We start from the raw sequence: 19,836 nt of genomic DNA on the forward strand, positions 1-19,836 counted from the left end.
GTTTGGCAACTTGCTGTGGAGAACTAACAGTCCCTTCCTGAAAGGTAATTCAAAATAATGATGCATGTTGCAGTGATGACTGAGAGAAAGAACGTTAAGATACAGAAGATATATCTCATGGCTCAACTTGAAAATTAACAAGAAACAGACCTGGGAGGTGTAAGGTTAGACATTTGGAGAGATCTAAATTTAAAAAACTCTAGTCTTCCATCTAATTTTGTGCTTAGACTTTTGAAATATTTTAACTCAAGAAATCAGAGATCTGAAAAAAAGATGACCCTGTGCTTTTATTTTTTTCTAGTTTAATATACAACATTGATAACCATTCTCATTAAATAGATCCTTGTGATTTTATTGGTTGACATTCATGGTACTAAGTTACATGATTTATGATTTACAATGTGAATTACTAATCTACTGCTGTGGCCAGAACAACCTATACATTGGTTCTAAAAGACACTGACAGTTGCCAGTAAAAGTGAAGAGGGTATTCCAGGGCCTCCGGTACTCTCCCATTTCTGAGAAAACAGTATTATGGCACAAGAATGGTATATGGTAGTTTCTGCAGCACCAAGCCATGTAAAGCTAGGAAGTCTGCTGATGTTTAGTTATACTCTTCAGTACTAAGCCTAATTTCCAAATAAGGAATAGATTGGTGATCTCTAGAAGTCCCCGAAGCACCTAACACTGGGAAGTTCCTACTATCAAAGTGATCCTTAAGTGCCACAGATAAACATCATATGACAGCAGGGACTTTTAGAGACAAGGCTGATCAACCAGTGGCTGAAATCCCCATATCAGACACCGCCCAGAGTTAATTAAAAATATTAAGGTATTGCGGCAAGAATAATTAAGGGGGACAAAAAAGATACTATGGCAAAGTAGACCACCAATCAATTTCACTGTAGCTACAATTCAATAATAATGTGCTAAGGATCCTACAACCAGAGGTTTATATTTAATAGGACCGATACTTAAGGATAATGGGTAAAATCATGATCCTGAAGAACACAAATCAGGAATAATACAGTTTTGCTGTAGTATTTGATAAAACATTTTTCACAGTGGCTGGAAAGCAGCACCAGAGATGACATAAAATTAAAATATAGGTACTCAAGAACTTTGAATAAAGAAGGGAAGATTTATGAAAGTGACACGCATTAAGAAAATCTGGAGGAAACACAGCAGTGGGGCCCTGGCTTACACTACATGCCTGGGTGTACATGTATAGGGAACTGTTGGGGTCTCCCCCTATTCCAGAGCTGTCCTTGGACTTCCCCTGGCAGGTGTGTTGTGTTTCAATAAAGAGTGACCTGATCAACCCCAAAAAAGAAAACTGCAAGTCACTTCAGTCGTGTCCAACTCTTTGTGACCCTATGGACTGTAGCCCCCCAGGCTCCTCTGTCCATGGGATTCTTGAAGCAATAAATTCCTGTTCAAGAACTTTTCCTGGGTACATACAGTTAATTAGAAAGAGGAGAGTCTAAAGACATCTGGATCAGGACCCAGTTCTACAACTCACTCTGATCTAAAACGATATAACATTATGGTACATTTAAGGAGGAAAGTGACCCGTGGGATTCATGTCTCAAAGAACAGTTCCTTTGGCTGTGCCACGTATTCTAGATTTACCTCTCCTCCACCCTCATCAATCTCAGTGTCTTCCAGGAAATAACAATCTTTTCACGGTACCTAGCGAGTGGAGGAGACAAGCCTTTCTTTTTATGGCAGTTTTCTTACAAGGAAGTAGTATTTCTTCAAAGGACGTCATGGGGTGAAGGTCTTGGTGAGGATTTCTTCATGCTGCTGTAGGTGAACGGTGCCGATTCCCACAGCCGGTACTGGCAACGCAGGTCGGCTCACAAGACGGAGCTATTGTGGAAACAGAAAAGAAATGACATTTGAAATCAATCATACCTCTGCTTAGCTCGCCCTGGGACACGAATGTATTTCTCTTAAGCTGTTTAACCATAAATCACCCTTTTAGAAAGTAATGAGTGACATAAACTAGATTACAGGGAGATCTGTGTCACAACTGAAAACTAAATTCCAGGCATGATAAGGTGAGACACATTCAGGAATTTGTCCTGTTCTTAGGTAACTGTTACTTGGTTTTAGCTGTAGGGTTTTCTAATTTAGAACTATTCACAGGTGAAAATGATTGGAGCCTGGTAAGCTGATATCTGATGTTGAAGCTGAAACTCCAATACTTTGGCCACCTGATGCTAAGAGCTGACTTATTTGAAAAGATCCTGATGCTGAGAAAGATTGAGGGCAGGAGAAGGGGACAACAGAGGATAAGATGGTTGGATGGCATCACCGACTCAATGGACATAAGTTTGGGTAAACTCTGGGAGTTGGTGATGGACAGGAAGGGCTGGCGTACTGCGGTTCATGGGGTTGCAAAGAATGGGACACGACTGAGCGACTGAACTGAACTGAACTGAAGCTGATATCAAGTGACTTGAGTTCTAAACAAAGCAGAATAGAAAGACAAACAGAAGCATGATTGTTCTTCTCTTGTGTTTATCTTCCTAAAACATAACTAAGAACTTGGCCTTTGATGTTTACCAGCCTTGCTGGTGGGCCTGGAATAAGTGTTATTGTAAAACAAGCCAGCTCATGGCTCTCCTCCCCTGGGGCTTGGTTACTAATCTTTGGGACAAGAATGCTGCTGAGTAGGCTAATGGGAAAGGTAGCCAACAGGTAGGTCTTCTACCTTTTTGAGTATAATCAGTGTTTTTGTTTTGTTTTTTTAACATAATACTAGTAGGTGCACATACACAACTTGATGAACACTCAGAAGTTTAGTCTGAAAGAGGAGCCTAAAACTAGATTTTATATTTTAGTTTATCTTTATAGAACTTTGGACTGATAATAGGGGATAAACCTATTTGTTGGCACTCCAGAGGAAATGGGACACACAGAAAACACAGCAAGGAAGAGCTTTTACCTTGCAGGCCAGTTGCTTCTCAAACCTTGGAGAAACAAAAAACCAAGGACCCATGTTCTGAGGCTCCTCCTGACTCCAGATAACATCTATAAAAGAAGAAATTTCATCTCAGTACAGCAAGTAAATGTATATACAACATACTACACACAAAAAAACACACAATGTGTATGTGTGCACATACATACACATACCATACATGCTATCTAAATCTATATATATATATATGCTGCTGCTGCTGCTGCTGCTGCTAAGTCACTTCAGTCGTGTCCGACTCTGTGCGACCCCATAGACTGTAGCCTACCAGGCTCCATCCATGGGATTTTCCAGGCAAGAATACTGGAGTGGGTTGCCATTTCCTTCTCCAGGGGATCTTCCTGACCCAGGGATCGAACCTGGGTCTCCCGCATTCCAGGCAGACGCTTTACCATCTGAGCCATATGCACATACATACAAACACACACATATATCCTCAATACATACCTTTCTAATATGGCACAGTGTTATCTTTTTTTTTTTTTTTTGAGAAATGCATAGTCATATATCCATCACCATCACCACAATGATACAGAACAATCCTCTCAATCCCAAATAGCCCCTCATTCTGTCCCTTATACTCAACTCTTCCTCCCACCCCTAGCCTCTAGCAACCACTGATCTTTTCTCTATCCACAAAGTTCTGCCTTTTCCAGATCAAGCAGATAAATGGAATCACACAGCCAGCCTTTTGGGTCTGGCTTCCATGAATTAGCAAAATCCATTGGTGATTTTGCCAACTGCAATAGTTCACTCTCTTTCATTGCTGAGGATTAAGATATTGTAGGGATGCACAAAGAGATTGTATCTTCATTCACCAGTTGAAGGAAGTTCGAATCATTTCCAGTTGGGGGCAATTATGAATAGAGCTGCTATCAACATTCACACACGGATTTTCCCTTTCTCTTGGGTAAATACCTAGGAGTGGGACTGCGGGGTGGCACAGTAACTCTGTGTGTAACTGCATTCGAAACTGACAAACTGTTTTCCAGAGTGACTGGACCAGTCGGTATCCCCACCAGCAGTGACTGAGGGTACCAGTTTCCCTGCATCCTTATCAGTCCTTCATATTGTTTTGTTTCCATTTTAGTCATTTGAATTGGTATGTAGTCATATCTCACTTTAGCTTGATTTGCATTTCTCTATCACTGATTATGTTGAGGATCCTTTCATATGGTTATTTGCCATGTGGTTCTTTGGTAAAATGCCACTGCAATTCTTTTGCACCTTTTGAAAAACTGGATTATACGTTTTCTCACTGTTGAGTTTTCAGAGCTCTTTAAACATTCTGGATATTCCTTTGTCAGATACGTGTGATATTTAAAAATATTTTCTCCTAGCTTTCAGCTTGTCTTTTTTATATTCTTTGCAGTGCCTTTCACAGTGCAGAAGTTTTTCATTTTGGTAAAATCCAGTTTTTCTTTTCTGGAACATTCTTCTGGTATTATATCTAAGAACTTTTTGCCTAACCCAAGGTCACAAAAATTTTCATCCATTTTCTTCTAGAAATTTTACAGCTTTACATTTAGGTTTGTGATCTACTTTGAGTTAATTTCTGTGTTAGGTGCATATAGATATCCAATTATTCCAGCCCCACTTGCTGAAAAGGCTTATATTTTACAATCATACTGGATTTATCATAAATGACAGGGTAGCATTGATAGTATCACATTCCTCCAAACTCAAGAAATTAGATGTCATATATGAGAGGGAGGGAGACTGAAAGGGACACCAGAAAAGACAAGGAGACAGTGGCTTTAGCTGAACTATTCTCACATCTCCAGATTCCATGAGAGTCAACTTTCTAGTAACTCTCACTTCCCCTGTACCAGCTTTTCATTTGAGATATTCCAAATACATTTCAGATATCTTATTTTACCTCTAACGTGTTTGTATTTGCTCATCTCTTGCTGCAGCGAATCCAGTGGGAAAGGACAGAGTTCTTCTATTCGGATGATGGCAAAGTCATGCTTCCTGGCCTCCAAAGATTCTCTTTGCTTCATCAGGGCATAGAAATGTTTGCCACAGCAGAACACCAGACTCTTAACCCTGTTGGGCAGGAAAGGGACAATTGGGTGGGGGAGAAATATCTTAAAATAAGAATTGTAGGGATTGCCCTGGTGGTCCAGTGCTGAGACTCCATGCTCCCCAGGCAGGGGACCAGGTTGCACCCCTGGCCAGGGAACTAGGTCTCACACGTTGCAACTAAGAGTTCGCCTACCGCAACTAAAGATCCCGTGTGCTGCAACTAAGACCTGAGAAGCCAAAATAAAATTTTTTTAATAATTAGTTAATTTTTTTAAAAAACGTAAGAATTGTAGCAGAAGGAAGGAGGGACCACAGAGACTGAAATGCTTTGCCTCTGAAGCAGTGGGGGCGCTGTAGTGGGGTTCAGTCATGGTATGCAGCGGGAAACCTTTTTTAATAACACCCACTCCAGTGTTCTTGCCTGGAGAATCCCAGGGACAGGGGAGCCTAATTGGCTGCTGTCTGTGGGGTTGCACAGAGTCAGACATGACTGAAGTGACTTAGCAGCAGCAGCAGCAGCACTCCAAAATTCACTCTTCTGTGCATAATCTAACTCCTACACCATAGACTTAAAGGACTTATACGTTTCAGAACAGAGATTAGGGTCACTTGGTTCACTTAACATGAACGAGTTCTCCCACTCTTCACAAATCTACTGCAGAGTATGAAAATAGAGCTCCACTTCAGATTACTTTTTTGGATCCACAGATGAATCTCCAATGACAGGTTGGAATGTTGTTCCTGGTGCCATTTCCTGAAGAGTTGATACAGCTGCCTAAGGAAGGGGAGAAAAAGACACAAATCTATCAACCAATGGACAGGAGCTAAAGATGTTTTTACTTACAAGGGATCTTTCAAAGGATTGCTGCTGCTGCTAAGTCGCTTCAGTCGTGTCCGACTCTGTGCGACCCCAAAGATGGCAGCCCACCAGGCTCTGCCATCCCTGGGATTCTCCAGGCAAGAACACTGGAGTGGGTTGCCATTTTCTTCTCCAATGGATGAAAGTGAAAAGTAAAAGTGAAGTCGCTCAGTTGTGTCCAACTCTGTGCGACCCCATGGACTGCAGCCTACCAGGCTCCTCCATTCTTGGGAGTTTCCAGGCTAGTGTCAAAATTCTCTCACTATAAGTAAACATATATACTGATAAACATAGTATCTTTCTCAGAAGTATCTGTTCTGCATACTTCAGGGTAAAATTGTTTCTCTGAGGTTACAGACTATTACCTTTTGTCTGGTGCCATGATAAAATTTTAACAATTAGAATTTCTGTTTGATGACTCAACTGGATTATCAATTAAAAATCTGCCTTAATCTGTGGGAATCAGAAGCAACATTATATAGAATTTGTATTGTAAGCCAGCATAGCTAAGGTAGTGCAATTATTTCTGTCTTTAGGATTTTGATGATAATTTATAAACATAACCATCAATCAGAACAATATAAGAATATTGTGAGAAGAAATTTTATTACTGAGCTCAATTTAAATATATACTTGTTGGGAATTGCCTGGCGGTCCTGTGGTTAGGACTCAGCACTTTCAGTGCCAAGGGCCTGAGTTTCAATCCCTGGCCAGGGAACCAAGATCCCAAAATAAATATTTTGTGGTACAGCCCCAAAATAAATACTTGTAAAGAACTTAAAGTAGAAAACTGATGAAGCCCAAGGTGAAGGATTTGAGCTTTTCTGTTGTCATCTAAGTTGGTTTCCTTATAGTCTAGTCCCAGCTGAGTATATGACATTTAGTCAAGGTCATTGAGGACAGCCATATAAATGCTGGAATATTGTGATATAATCTAAAAACATAATATTAGCTATTGCTAAGTGCCTCAGTAGTGTCCAACTCTGTGACCCTATGGACTGTAGCCCACTAGGCTCCTCTGTCCATGGGATTCTGCAGGCAAGAACAGTGGAGTGGGTTGCCATGCCCTCCTCCAGGGGATCTTCCTGACCCAGGGACTGAACCCAAGTCTCTTAAGTCTCCATCCTTGGCAAGTGGGTCTTTACCACTAGCATCACCTGGGAAACCCTAAAGGGGACACTCTGGCTACATAGCAGGAGGCGGTCTTTCTCCTTTCTGAACCAGAGTCCTTCGTCAGTCCCCACTTCCTATAGCAGAAATCAAAAGGAGCTGGAGTTCAGAGTCAGGTACCAAAATGGGGTGGGGTTTTGGTACCACTTGACAGGTATACCTCTGAGTCATGTCTGCCACATGGCAAGTCACCTCTGAGTAGGCCATCCATGGTGAGGGTTGGCTGTGTATATTCTGCTAGATCACTGTATCAATTTTCAGGAAGAAATCAGAATTCAGTACTGGTACTGCTGACTTTCCACTAACAAAAGGACTTACGTGTCTAATGAAGACATTTGATGACTTAATAACCATTTGAAAATCTATAGAATACCTGTTGGTATTTTTTAAGCTCCCCAAGGAAGGCTTCATTTATTTGTTTAATAAATTGTATATTAGACTTGGGGAGAGGGCTGGAGCATTAGGGCCAGAAAATGAACTCTTATTCTCAATTTCAAACAGCAAAAGAAATTCTCAGTAAAACTTTTAACTGTTCACTCAATACCTAGTAACATATATACATACATATATATATATATATATACATTTAATATCATTAGTCTCCTTTTAGGTATGATGGAGGGAGCAGATGACAACCTTAGGGATACAATGAAAGTTGGGTTCAAGAATCCCAGATGTATGATTCTTAGAAATAAACTATAGTAACTTTACCTTTTGACTTGGCCCCTTTCATATTGATATTTCAAAATATCAGTGTCAAGAGAGCCCCATCAGAAAGACTGAATAAAGGGACTTCCCTGGCGGTCCGGTAGTTAAGACCACGTGATCCCAGAGCAGGGGGCTCAGTTTCAGTGCCTGGTCAGAAAACTAAGATCCTGCATGCCACATGTAATGGCCAAAAAACAAGCAAAAAATGGAAGAAAGAAAGGGATTGCATTCACTTGTCTCAAATGTTCCGTGATGTTCCTTAAGCCACCTCAAAACACACAGAGTTGTTCATAGAGAGAACAAGTAGACCAAACAAATGACCTGCTGCCATTGGTGTAAGAAGCTGAGACGCGTTCCCTCATTACTGACCCCCGAGGCTGGGCTGGGACAGATGAGGTGTCTGGAGCACCACACGTAAGCAGGTGCTCACTCCGGGAGAGCTCCTGTGCCCACAACCAACAGTAAGAGCCAGGGTCACCTCACTCCCCTCCAAATGCTGGAAACCGCCAAAAATGACAACCGTGAAGCCAAATCCCTGGTAGCTTCTCTCAACACCCGTCACTTCCAAACACACACTCTCTGACCTTGGTGAGAAGCACACAACAGTCTCATACAGCCAAGTCCTGAGCGACGAAGTCCACCTCACCGGTGGCATCGCAATAAACATGAACATTTAATTCTAATTCAGACTCTCATACAAACCTGAAAAAAATGATAGCAGATGGCATAAGTACATGCTTAAAAGTACTTATTATCTTGAATTCTGCCGCTTGAAAACTAGCATATTTGTGTGATTTAAAAACCCCTTTGTGCTTAACACTTAGAATAAATCAAGAGAAAATGTACCCTTGTGAAGCCAGGAAGTAGATAAGCTATATTGTTACAATGTTCAAAAGGGAGTCTACCTGTAATAAATCATTTCACCAAAAAAAGTCTAAATAAAAGTCAGTAAGGGGGCACTCTCCATCCCCCTTCTGATGTCTATGTCAGAACCTTTCTCTGTCCCTTTTCACTTTAATAAAACTCTGCTACACACACAAACACACACACATACACAAAGTCAATGAATAAAACCACTTGTTTTCATCAAAGTACTTTAAATTCCCAACTTGCGACTATAAACATAGCAGTGCTGACACCATTTGGACTTTGAAATGTTTTCTAAGAGATTATTTCTGCTCAGGCTGGGATTCCAGGGTGATAATATCTGCTATGCCTGTCCTTCACAACAATGAAACTGCAAGCGACCTGGATTTCTAGTTATTCTTGAAAGGTTAAAAAAAGAGAGACACAGCAGCATGGCCAACTAAAACTACAAAGATATTTCTATTATTTAGAACTGTAACCAGACGTACAAAAGAGAGGGAAATGCAGGGGAAAATATGGCCAGAGGAGAAAGACTGACAAACCAGCCCTCAGCTTTTTCTACTTACGGGAAGTCTGAGCAGTGTCTTCGGAGAAGCAAGGATGAGGGGCTTCCTGAAGTTCCGCATCATCTGTCTCCGGAGCAGGTGGAAGTACTGGGCGGGCGTGGTGGGGTGAGCCACGCACATGTTCACAGTGTCCCCATCCACACCCTCCTCTGTGCTGTCACACATCTGGGAGGGAAGTGAGAGGAAGGAGCCGACAGTCGAGTCAGCTCACTCCATCCTAAGGGCATGCTATGCTAAGGGGAACTGGGAATCTCCACAAGATGGAGAGGAGATGTGTCTCTTCCTCACAGAAGGAGACCAGAAGGTAAATGTATGACCTGTGAAAAATTCACCAGGAGAGGCCTGATGGCTCCCGTCTGCCGAGTCTGTGTTCTAACGTGGTTCTTTCCAAACACGGTGGACTGCAACAAGCATCTGAAGAGGGGGAATTCCCTGATGGTCCAGTGGTCAGGACTTTCACTGTTTAGGGCACAGGTTCAATCCCTGGTTGGGGAACTAATACCCCACAAGCTGTGTGGCATGGCCAGAAATAATTAAAATTTAAAAAAGAAGCATCTGGAAGGGACTTTTTGAAAAATACAGACTTTGATGCCTGTGGGGTGAACATGTTAGAAGGATGAACTGTCTGAATCTCACTCACCTGATGAAATAAATGCAAGGATAGTTTTTTTACAGACAAGAATAAAAACAGCTAACAAGGTTGAAACGCTGAGGAAGAGGAATGAACTCTCAGAAGACTCCTGGGACAGAAAGTGGAGGCGTGTCTTCTAACCGCAGTCAAGAAGCAGTGGAGAGGAATTCCCTGGCAGGTTTTCAGTTAGTACTCGGTGCTTTCACGGCTAGGACCTGGGTTTGATCCCTGGTCGGGGAACTAAGATCCTACAAGCCGGGCTGCATGCCCCAAAACAACAACAAAACTGATGACTCCCAAATTGTATCTTTTGCATACTCGTTTCCTAAACTTCTTTGAAAAATTACAGTTTTGTATTTCACATTCAATTCTTTTAATTTACTTGTAATTTATTTCTGCAATCTAATTTTTATGAAATTATTTATGTCTTTACCAACCAAACAGTTATATGCATTTATCTATCTACTGTTTTATCTACCTGTCTAGTAATCTATCACCTTTATCTATATTTTATCTGCATGCATGCTAAGATAATTGCTGATATGCACATACTTAGGGTGATGTGTACTGACGTCTTCGTTTACTTTCAAATACATGCAAAAATTACATGGATTTACAGATAGATAGAGGAATGACAGATGAATAGATACACGATAAAACATTAAAATAAGATATTAATGGCAGAATGTAGCAAGTGGGCATGTTAATATGCTCTGTAAAATTTTTCCACCTTTTCTTTAGGCTTGAAATTTTTTATAATAAAATATTAGGAAGTAATATGCACTAAGTGGCATTGGTAATGATTCTTACCAAAAGATAATGGTAATCTCTGGGTTGTTACTTCACATTTTTAATGGTCATGAATCGTTTTATGAAAATACTATCACTCCTTGGATCTCAGCTTGGTCCTAGTGCCTGCAAGTGTGCTTAGTCCCTCAGTCACATCTGGCTCTTTGCAACCCAATGGGCTGAAGCCCACCAGGCAGCTCTGTCCATGGGATTCTCCAAGCAAGAATACTGGAGTGGGCTGCCATTTCCTCTTCCAGAGGATCTTCCCAGCTTAGGGACAGAAGCTTCATCTCTTATGACTCCTGCATTGGCAGGAAGATTCTTCACCAATGAGCCACCTGCAAAGCCCTTGGTCCCTGTATCTCTGTTTATAAAAGGCTCCTTAGATGATTCCAATGATCAGCTTGACTCAGAAACTACTGATATTTGCCACATAAGAAGAACTTTCACTGCCATGAAACCATGATACTAACATGCCTGAAGCATTGTATTTCCAAGAAATATTGACTGACATTGCATTAGATCTATTTCATTAAAATACTACGATGTCTTCCAGTCCAAGGTTCACATTCAGGACTGTCTGCAGGAGGCAGTTCTATTTCCTAGAGCACCTAGGAAGCAGGGAAAACTTTCCTTGGAATCTAGAAGGCAGTGGACATACCTGCAAGAAACGCTCTATTCGACAAGATGAGTGCTCCGGTCCAGCCCCGTCGTACCCGTGGGGAAGGAGGACCACGATGCCGCTCTGGAGGAGCCACTTGGCCTCACCTGTAAAGCAGCGGTGGGCGTGAGAACCTGCAATGCAGGTGCCAGACCACCCTAGGTGACTGGGCAGGAAGACACCTGTTAGTTTGCCGCCGCCGCCGCTGCCACTGCCACTGCTGCTAAATCACGTCAGTCGTGTCTGACTCTGTGCAACCCCATAGACGGCAGCCCAACCAGGCTCCTCTGTCCCCAGGATTCTCCAGGCAAGAATACTGGAGTGGGTTGCCGTTTCCTTCTCCGATGCATGAAAGTGAAAAGTGAAAAGTGAAAGTGAAGTTGCTCAGTTGTGCCCGACTCAGCGACGCCGTGGACTATAGCCTACCAGGCTCCTCCGTCCATGGGATTCTCCAGCCAAGAGTACTGGAGTGGGGTGCCATTGCCGCTGGACCCCCTCAAAACCATTTTCATTGCACATGCTTTCTCTTTAGGAGGAAAATACAGACAAACCTCCAAGATATTGCAGGTCCCAGTCCAGGACTCCAATAAAGTGAGCCACATGAATTGTTTAGTTTCCCATTGTGTGTAAAATTTGTGTTTATACTATACCACAGTCTAGCAAATGTGCAAGAGCACTGTGACTGAAAAACCATGCACATACCTTAATTAAAAGAAACTTTCTTGCCTAAAACTGCTAACCATCATCTGAGCCTTCAGCAATCAGCCTTTTCACAATAGTGACATCAAAGATCACTGATCACAAATCACCACCCCAGATATAATAATAATGCAAAAGCTTAAAATATTGCAAGAAGTACCAAAATGTGACACAGAGACAAGAAGTGAGCAAATGCCATTTGAAAAATGATATGAATGGACTTGCTCGATGCAGGTTGCCAGGTAAAAAAAAAAAAACGTAGTGACTTTTTCTATAGTCCAGTGGTTAACAATCCCCCTTCCAATGCAGAGGACAAGGGTTCAATGCCTGGTCCAGGAAGATTTCACATGCCTCAGGGCAACTAAGCCCATGTGTCACAACTACTGAGCCCTAGAATCTGAGATCCAAAACAAGAGAAGCGAACTGTTTAGAAGAGTCTCTGAACACGGCAAGTCCAGTCTCCTCAAGCCTCCTTTCTTCGTCAGGACCACAAAGTTACAGAGAAGTAACCATGAGAAGGGTCTGAGGTGTGCGCACAAAATCCATAAGTGGTTCCCCCCAGAAAATCGGAGGAGGGTCTCGGGGGAGACTCAGACTTGTACTTTATATACTTAGAATTTCTACAGTGAGTAGGCACTGCTTTTGTAAGTGATGATTAAACCTAGTAAGATGCACAACTTCCAACTCTGAGATACTTGTGTGACCCTGGGCTGTGGGGAGCAGCTTTTCAAGACTGTCATTCATTCTAATCAGGCTTCCCTGATGGCTCAGATAGTAAAGAGTCCACCTGCAATGCAGGAGACCCAGATTCAATCCCTGGGTTAAGAAGATCTCCTGGAGAAGGGAATGGCAACCCACTCCAGTTTTCTTGCCTGGAGAATCCCATGGACAGAGGAGCCTGGTGGGGGGGTCCATGGGGTCACAAGAGCCAGACATGAATGAGCAACTGACACACACACATTCATTCTAACCACAAGTCCTCACTGTGTCACCACTGCCTGCTTGTTATTCATGCTGTAGTTACTCAACACACACCAAAAGCAGACCCGAAAATCAGACCTCTTAGGAGTGGGGCAAGTATAGGCACCACTCCCTAGAGCCAAGTATGCTCCCCAGGAGACACAGCCTTTCTGCTCGCAGAGGCTTACATGCTCTTCCCAACGTCATGTTGAACTGACAGCTGCTCTGCCCCAGTGGATGACAGGACAGGCCCTCAGCTAGTGGGGCAAGGGATGCTGTGGCCACAGCTATGGGCCCCTTCCGTACGCTTGTCCCCACGCAGCTGGTGTGATTCGTCCACCAGACACCAACCTCCAGAGATGAACGTGTCAAAGATGATCTGGGCGCCATTGAAGAAATCGCCAAACTGAGCCTCCCAGAGGGGCAGCAGGTTAGGGCTTTCAATGCTCATCCCATACTCAAATCCCAGGACAGCCTCTTCCGACAGGGGGCTGTTGCTGACCTAGCGCAATATTCAAAGTTAACTGATACCATATATCAAATCACAAATCAATAAAAGACATTGATTGGGTGGGGGAAATACTAGACGTTTCAGCATCTAGATCACCAGTCTAGATAACTGATCAAGGTGGGGATTTTAGACTAATTTAAAGAAAATATGAGTTACATGTCCTTTAAGTAATTTCCTGGAATCTTGCTTTTGACAAGTGTATTTTTAAAAAATATTGAGTATCAGTAAACCCCACGCTCTCAGACAAATCGCTAGAGTAGGGAAAAAAGATGATATGCCGCTAACTGTACCTTAAAGGATAATTCAACAAACTTCATGTGCCAGGTACCACGCTAGTTGTTAGAGAAACAAAAATGAAAAGACCCAGGCTCTGCTCTTGACTCTAATGAATCTAACTCAATGACTGGAAATACATGGCAATAGATAAATTCATCAAGCCTGCTAAGTCCTAGGGAATAAAATAAGCTTATGGAAGTAGTTTTTTTTTTTAAGTTGTCAAGAAATGTTGGCCTATTATCCACATCTTTGATTTATTTGGATGAATTCAGCAACAAGTAGGTTATAATGTCAATTTTGGATTGACAAAATGAACATCCATTTGACATTTACCTGAATACAAATAAGTAGCCAGAGTGAAACAGCTCTAGTCTACTTGCTAGTCTGTTACTTCCATTCCAAGTGGATCGACCTGCACTGTCTATCTATTCAGCATCCCCTTATTTCAAAAAGTACTGAACCCAAAGTTCAGATGTTATCAACATTTATCACTAAGAAGTCTGTAGCTACAATCATTGCCAGCTGGGTGTTACACTAGATAATGAAATGTCCTACCTCTAGAAACCCCTTTTGATTAGGGTCCATATGGTTCAGGGGGATATAAGTGTCATCTGTCTTCTGGCAAACAACCATTGCGTGCCTCTGGCTAAAAGTTCCACGGCCCACATCTTGACCACTCAGACGGACATTAAAACCTTAAGCAAGCAAGAAGGGGAAAAGAAAAATCCAGATTCCCATGAATAACCTAAGTGATAATTAGGCCTGATGACCCTGAATTCTTATACACCAGCTCATCCTGAGAATCACCCTTAAGATAATAGATTATTCTTCTTAAAATGTACCTGTCCTATATTCAAAACTCTGTAGTCAAAGTGAATTGTTTAAGAATGAAGAGTCATCATTTGGCCTACAATTACTAGGGAAAATATCTTTCCAGTACAGTCAGCCCTGAATCCTGTGTTTCCATAGTCTATTTGCTGATAAAGGTTATCAACGTGACTTAGATTCTAAGATTAAACAGTGTATTCAGGTAAGAAGAGTCACCACATCCGAGAACCTCTCTAGTCAATAAAAACGAGACAAGGTAGTTGTAACTCAAAACTGCAGGCATCACAAATAAGAGATGTCATATAATGCATCCCCTATCCATTGTGCAGCTATACAGAAAAGTCATACCTTCAGCAAGCAATGAGCCTAACGCAAGAGCTTCTGCCGTGGCCCAGTCTAACTTTGTTCCATCCATCACTTTCTCCACTCGAGACTAAAATTGAAGGGGAGGGGAAAAGAAGCTTTTAAGAGCTCACATCCTTTTTCACACTGAGTTCAAAAAGTGTAATGCAACAATGGCTAAGTCTCCAAAACGTAGTATTAAATACAACAGGAAGCGCAGAAGGTTAATGACAGCAAGTATATGACGTTTGAAAGCAGGCAAAACAAACAGGCACTCAGGTGAGTGGTTAACCTGGCGGATGGATGAGAGGAAGTAGCAGGAAGTTGGCAGAGTGGGGAGAGTTGGGGTGTATGGTGTAAGTAGTATTCTACTCTTTTAGTCGGATGGTGAGTACACAGATTGTTTTCATGGTCTCTATACCTATAATAGAAACTTACAAACCAAGCTAGTGTTTTAAAAATAATCCAGAGTTCATTATGCCTTCATCCAAGTTCAAGAAAGATGAAGGCCTATATTTCCTTGCTTTCCCAGTTTTAGAGCTGGAAGTTCCATGTTCCAGGAAACCACTAAGTTGCAGGCAAACTAGAGCAGTGTATGTCAATTTATGCTTAACACAAAACGATAGGTAAAACCTCAGTATGTTTAAGGATCCAAATGTTGCTTTGGGGGACTATGTGTATTGATTTTTATTCATTTTATTTAAGCCATCCCCCTGCCTACCCAAGATGAAAGTGTCTTCTGCTCACAGCTCAGAAAAACCAAAACAGGCATTCCTGTGTGGCTGTGTTTTTAATAATGGGCATGCAGTAACTGTGCATATGATGTATAAGACATGTTTGGATTTTTAAATTTTTTTTTAATGTGGACAATTTTTTAAGTCTTTATTGAATTTGTTATAATATTGCTTCTGTTGTTTATATTCTGGTTTTTTGGCAGTGAGATTTGTGGGACCTTAGCTCTCTGACCAGAGAGGGAACCCCTAGCCCCCTGCATTGGAAGGCAAATTAGACTTTGGCACATTGGACCACCAGGGAAGTCCCTAGACATTATGAATGAATGAACAAATAAGTGGAGGAAAAATAGAAGTTAGAGGTAGACAAAATCTGAGTTAATTGACAGTCTGTACCAAAACTCAGCTAGGATCAGTTTGTAGAAGCTAATGACTCACATTAAATATCTGCCAAGTGCATTAGCCAACCAACAGGACCAGACCAGTGCCAATTTCTTGGCTGTGAGAGATGGACAAACAATGCCTGGGAGTGTCTGGGCTCCCTACCTGCACATGCATCTTCAGAAGGTGACTGTGCATCTGGAGCTCCTCAGGCACCTCCACGGACTTCTTGCCAATAAACCGCAGGAGGTCAAGGGGCACACCTGTGTTCCAGGAGGTAATACAAGCTTCCGGCTGAACCAAGCCTTGCCAGTGGGCCTGCAGGCTCGTGGCAGGGGGCCTGTAGTGGGCCACATTAGTCAAATGGCCATTTAACTTCACATAGTAGGAGGCTTTGATTTCTGACACCTCCTCCTGGGTTGTGAGTCCGTTGGCCATAAGGTACTCTGCATACGTATCGGGGATGCTCTTCCGGGCTCTGTCCAAGGAGGAGGGAAACAAAAATCAATTATGTTTGTAAAAATCAAAAAGAGACAGACACAGTTATTATCAAAGGTATTCTGAAATGTCATTGCTATAAAAACGTATGCAGGAGATGTTTTGGGACTAAACAGAGGAGGTGCTTGTATTAATACAATTCACACTGAATCGTTCACTTTAAAATGGTCCATCTTAACTTACTGTATAGCGCATGGAATTCTGCTCAATGTTATGTGGCAGCCTGGATGGGATGGGAGTTTGGGGAAGAATGGATACATATATATGTATGGCTGAGTCCTTTTCTGTGCACATGAAACTAACATTAACTGGCTATATGCCTATATAAAATAAAAAGGTTGAAAAAAAATGGTCCATTTAAGGAATTCCGAGTCAGTCCAGTGACCAAGACTCCACACTTCGACTGCAGGGGGTGTTAGGGAACTAAGATCCCATATGCCATGCCAAGCAGCCAAAAAAAAAGGGTCTATTTTATGTCATGTGACTTTCACACCAATAACTTTGCTTTTTAAAGGTAATGGTGTGTAACCACCTGTTCCAGGCAATCTAGAGAAAACAAGTTTATCTTTATAAGCTTCTGTCTACAGTCAGGCAGAAATAATGAGTAGAGGAGTTTTTTCTTTGTTTGTTTTTTACCAATTGTTAATTCTGGACAGTTATTTATGAGGCTGACCTACATTATCTACTTATTCTGCATTCTTTTACTTTAAAAAGTTTGAACCAAATTTGCCAACACCTGTTTCAGGTTGTTTGAAGAAGCCTGTAACTATTCTGCATCTGGATTTTACAAAAATAGAAATAACCATGCTGCTGCTCTGCATTCCCATAATATTTTACATGACAGTCTGGTCACATTGACCACCGTAATCCTTAAAAAAAGTGAAAGGTAGATAGAACATATTCTTAAAAATGGGGTCTTGCGTCATATCATTTGGGTGCTAAGTTCAAAGCTAAATGGAGGGACTTCCTCAGTGGTTCAGTGGTTGAGAATCCGCCTTCCAATGCAGGGGACATGGGTTCGATCCCTGGTCTAGGAACTAAGATTCAACATGCCACGGAGAAACTAGAGAGCCCTTGTGCTGCAACAAGAAAAGCCTGTGGGTTGCAAGAAAGACCAGTGCAGCCAAAAGAAAAGAAAAAAGGGAAAAAAGAAAATTGGGTGGCTTAAAAAAAAAAAAGAAAGCTCAATGGAGAACCCAGATTTGTTCCTCCAAGAGCAGTCTGCTACCTATGACCAGAAAGGCTCTGCTTTAATTTATGTCTATGAGGAAATTAAGCAGGAAAGAGGGATCTATTTTACTTTCTAGCATCTAAAAAGGAAATCTCAAGAGCTGGCTGTTCAGTCCTCCCACCTGCTAAGTGAGGCTGTTAAGATTCCCTTTGTCTCTTCACTGAGGAGACATGTAGAGTTAGAAAAACATGGGGAGCTTTCCTGTGACCGCAGGGTGATCATCCCAGTGTGCCCAAGGCTGTCCCAGTTTGAGCACTGAGACTGTCATGTCCCAGGCACACTGGGAAAGCTGGTCACCTTCCTGAAGTGAGTCTAATACAAATACTAATGTGAGCACTGTAGAGGAGAGGGCACATGATGGTTCAGCCTCGTACCTGATGATCTGGTACATGCCCGGGTTGGTGAAGAAGGGCTCGTCCAGCTCATTGTGGCCCCACTGCCTGTAGCACAACAAGTCAACAATCACGTCTTTTCGGAACTGGCGCTGGTATTCGAACGCCAGTTGCGCGGCCCGCACCACTTCCTCTGGGCTGTCTCCATTGACGTGGATGATGGCGCAGCCCACCAGCTTCCCTGAGGCAGAGAAGACAGAAATGAAGCCAGCCAGTCACCCCAAGAACCTACCCCCAAATCCTGTTGCCTGCCTGGGGAGATAGCCCACATTGTAGGGGTAGTTTGGCTTGGGTGTTAAGAACCCGCACTTTGGGATTTCCTTGGAAGCCTAGTGGTTAGGATTCCGGGCTTTCACTGCCAAGCCCAGGTTTCAGCCTGGTCAGGGAACTGAGATCCTGCAAGTCACACAGTGCAACACCTCCCCACCCACCACCAAAAAAAAAAAAGAACCTGCACTTTGAAGGCCAGCTGACAAGAGAGAGTTTCAGACCCAGTATTTGTGTCTGTATGATCCTGGTGAAGACATGAATTCCAGTCTCCTAATCTGGGACACTGGAATAATGCTCCTATTTCCCAGTGGTGTCCTAAAGGATCAGTGAGTTAATGCATATAAAGTGCTTAACAGCCTGGTACCTAATAACGGATGTGTGTGTGTTATTATCATTATGACTATTATCTTTCCTCCTGAGATAAAAAGGCCTTTAAAAGATGTAGCCTAAGGGGAAAAAAAAGGATTTCTTCAAAGAGTTGGTTGAGAATGAATTTTCAAAATCTCTAACTAATAACAAAAAATTCACATAGATAGTCCCAAATGGCAACCAGGCCAGGCTCTGGATATAAAAACAGTACAGTTCTCACCATCTGACAGTTCTCTCAATTCTATGAAATAGGGAATGAATAATAAGAAGCCCTGTGTTTCTTTTAATATTGTCAATTTCTACAGGTTAAAAAAGGATGCCTTTGTTTCTTCACATCTGATTTCCAACTAGACCCTTTGGCCAGATTTACTGGTTGAACACATCCTTTTTGACTGTGGTCTTGGGTACTCTGAATATCTAAAGACAATTACTCCAGTTGTACTAACTTTGTTGATCTCTGGATTATACCAGATCATTCAACTGGATACATCAGCAGTTTGAGATGGGACCCTCTAGGTTCTACTCTTGTCTTATTTCCTGGGATTAAAAGATCACACTTGGACTTTGAAAGGAGTATTAACAACACTGTTGGAGACCACTGATCATATCTGATCCAAAAATTAAAATGGGACCAGCAGTGAGGTTCCCTGTTCTGATTGAACTATAATGTAAGTTTCTCTAGGAATTCCTTATTTGACTCAACAACATCAGCTCTTCCCTGGGTTACATACCGATGTCACTACAGTATAAGGAAGACCTTCCTCTTTCTGCAGGAGTGGTGTAACCCAGCTGGTTATTGACAATCAAATGGACACTCCCACCAATTCTGAAATGCGGGAGATTAGAGAGCGTAAATGTTTCAGGAACAATTCCTTGACCACAGAAAGAAGCATCACCATGAACCTAGATCATGGGGGAGAGATAAGAAAATGAACGTAAGGGGTGGAGACATTTAGGTTTAATAACCTAATAGTATGAGCAACAAAAACAACCATGCTCTCAGCGCTCCCTGGTTGCCACATGCCACACGCATGCTCAGTTTTGACTGACTCTTTGCAACCCCGTGGACTGTAGCCCACCAGG

The 19,836-nt window shown here is 42.2% G+C and overlaps 1 protein-coding gene across 4 annotated transcripts in view; it reads right to left on the reverse strand.

The window, feature by feature from the left end:
* Positions 1-263: 263 nt before the first annotated feature.
* The window catches only part of DHTKD1 (dehydrogenase E1 and transketolase domain containing 1), a 37,077-nt gene continuing 17,504 nt past the window's right edge, over positions 264-19,836 (reverse strand). For 2 of the 4 annotated variants that reach the window (XM_040248479.1, XM_040248481.1), the window contains exons 6-17: positions 19,485-19,656; positions 18,097-18,295; positions 16,159-16,471; positions 14,888-14,972; positions 14,267-14,406; positions 13,276-13,426; positions 11,266-11,372; positions 9,185-9,349; positions 5,707-5,789; positions 4,866-5,035; positions 2,954-3,039; positions 264-1,872 (exon numbers count right to left, since the gene is read on the reverse strand). In XM_040248479.1, coding sequence (XP_040104413.1) covers positions 1,768-1,872; positions 2,954-3,039; positions 4,866-5,035; positions 5,707-5,789; positions 9,185-9,349; positions 11,266-11,372; positions 13,276-13,426; positions 14,267-14,406; positions 14,888-14,972; positions 16,159-16,471; positions 18,097-18,295; positions 19,485-19,656 — 1,776 coding nt within the window. In that variant the 3' untranslated portion in view covers positions 264-1,767. Of the gene's footprint in view, positions 1,873-2,953; positions 3,040-4,865; positions 5,036-5,637; positions 5,790-9,184; positions 9,350-11,265; positions 11,373-13,275; positions 13,427-14,266; positions 14,407-14,887; positions 14,973-16,158; positions 16,472-18,096; positions 18,296-19,484; positions 19,657-19,836 lie in introns of all 4 variants that reach the window. The other 2 variants (XR_005722506.1, XM_040248480.1) reach the window with 2 other exon arrangements.

The sequence above is a fragment of the Oryx dammah genome, unplaced genomic scaffold (genome assembly GCF_014754425.2).
Source record: "Oryx dammah isolate SB20612 unplaced genomic scaffold, SCBI_Odam_1.1 HiC_scaffold_10, whole genome shotgun sequence".
In the NCBI taxonomy this organism is placed as follows: Eukaryota; Metazoa; Chordata; class Mammalia; order Artiodactyla; family Bovidae; genus Oryx; species Oryx dammah.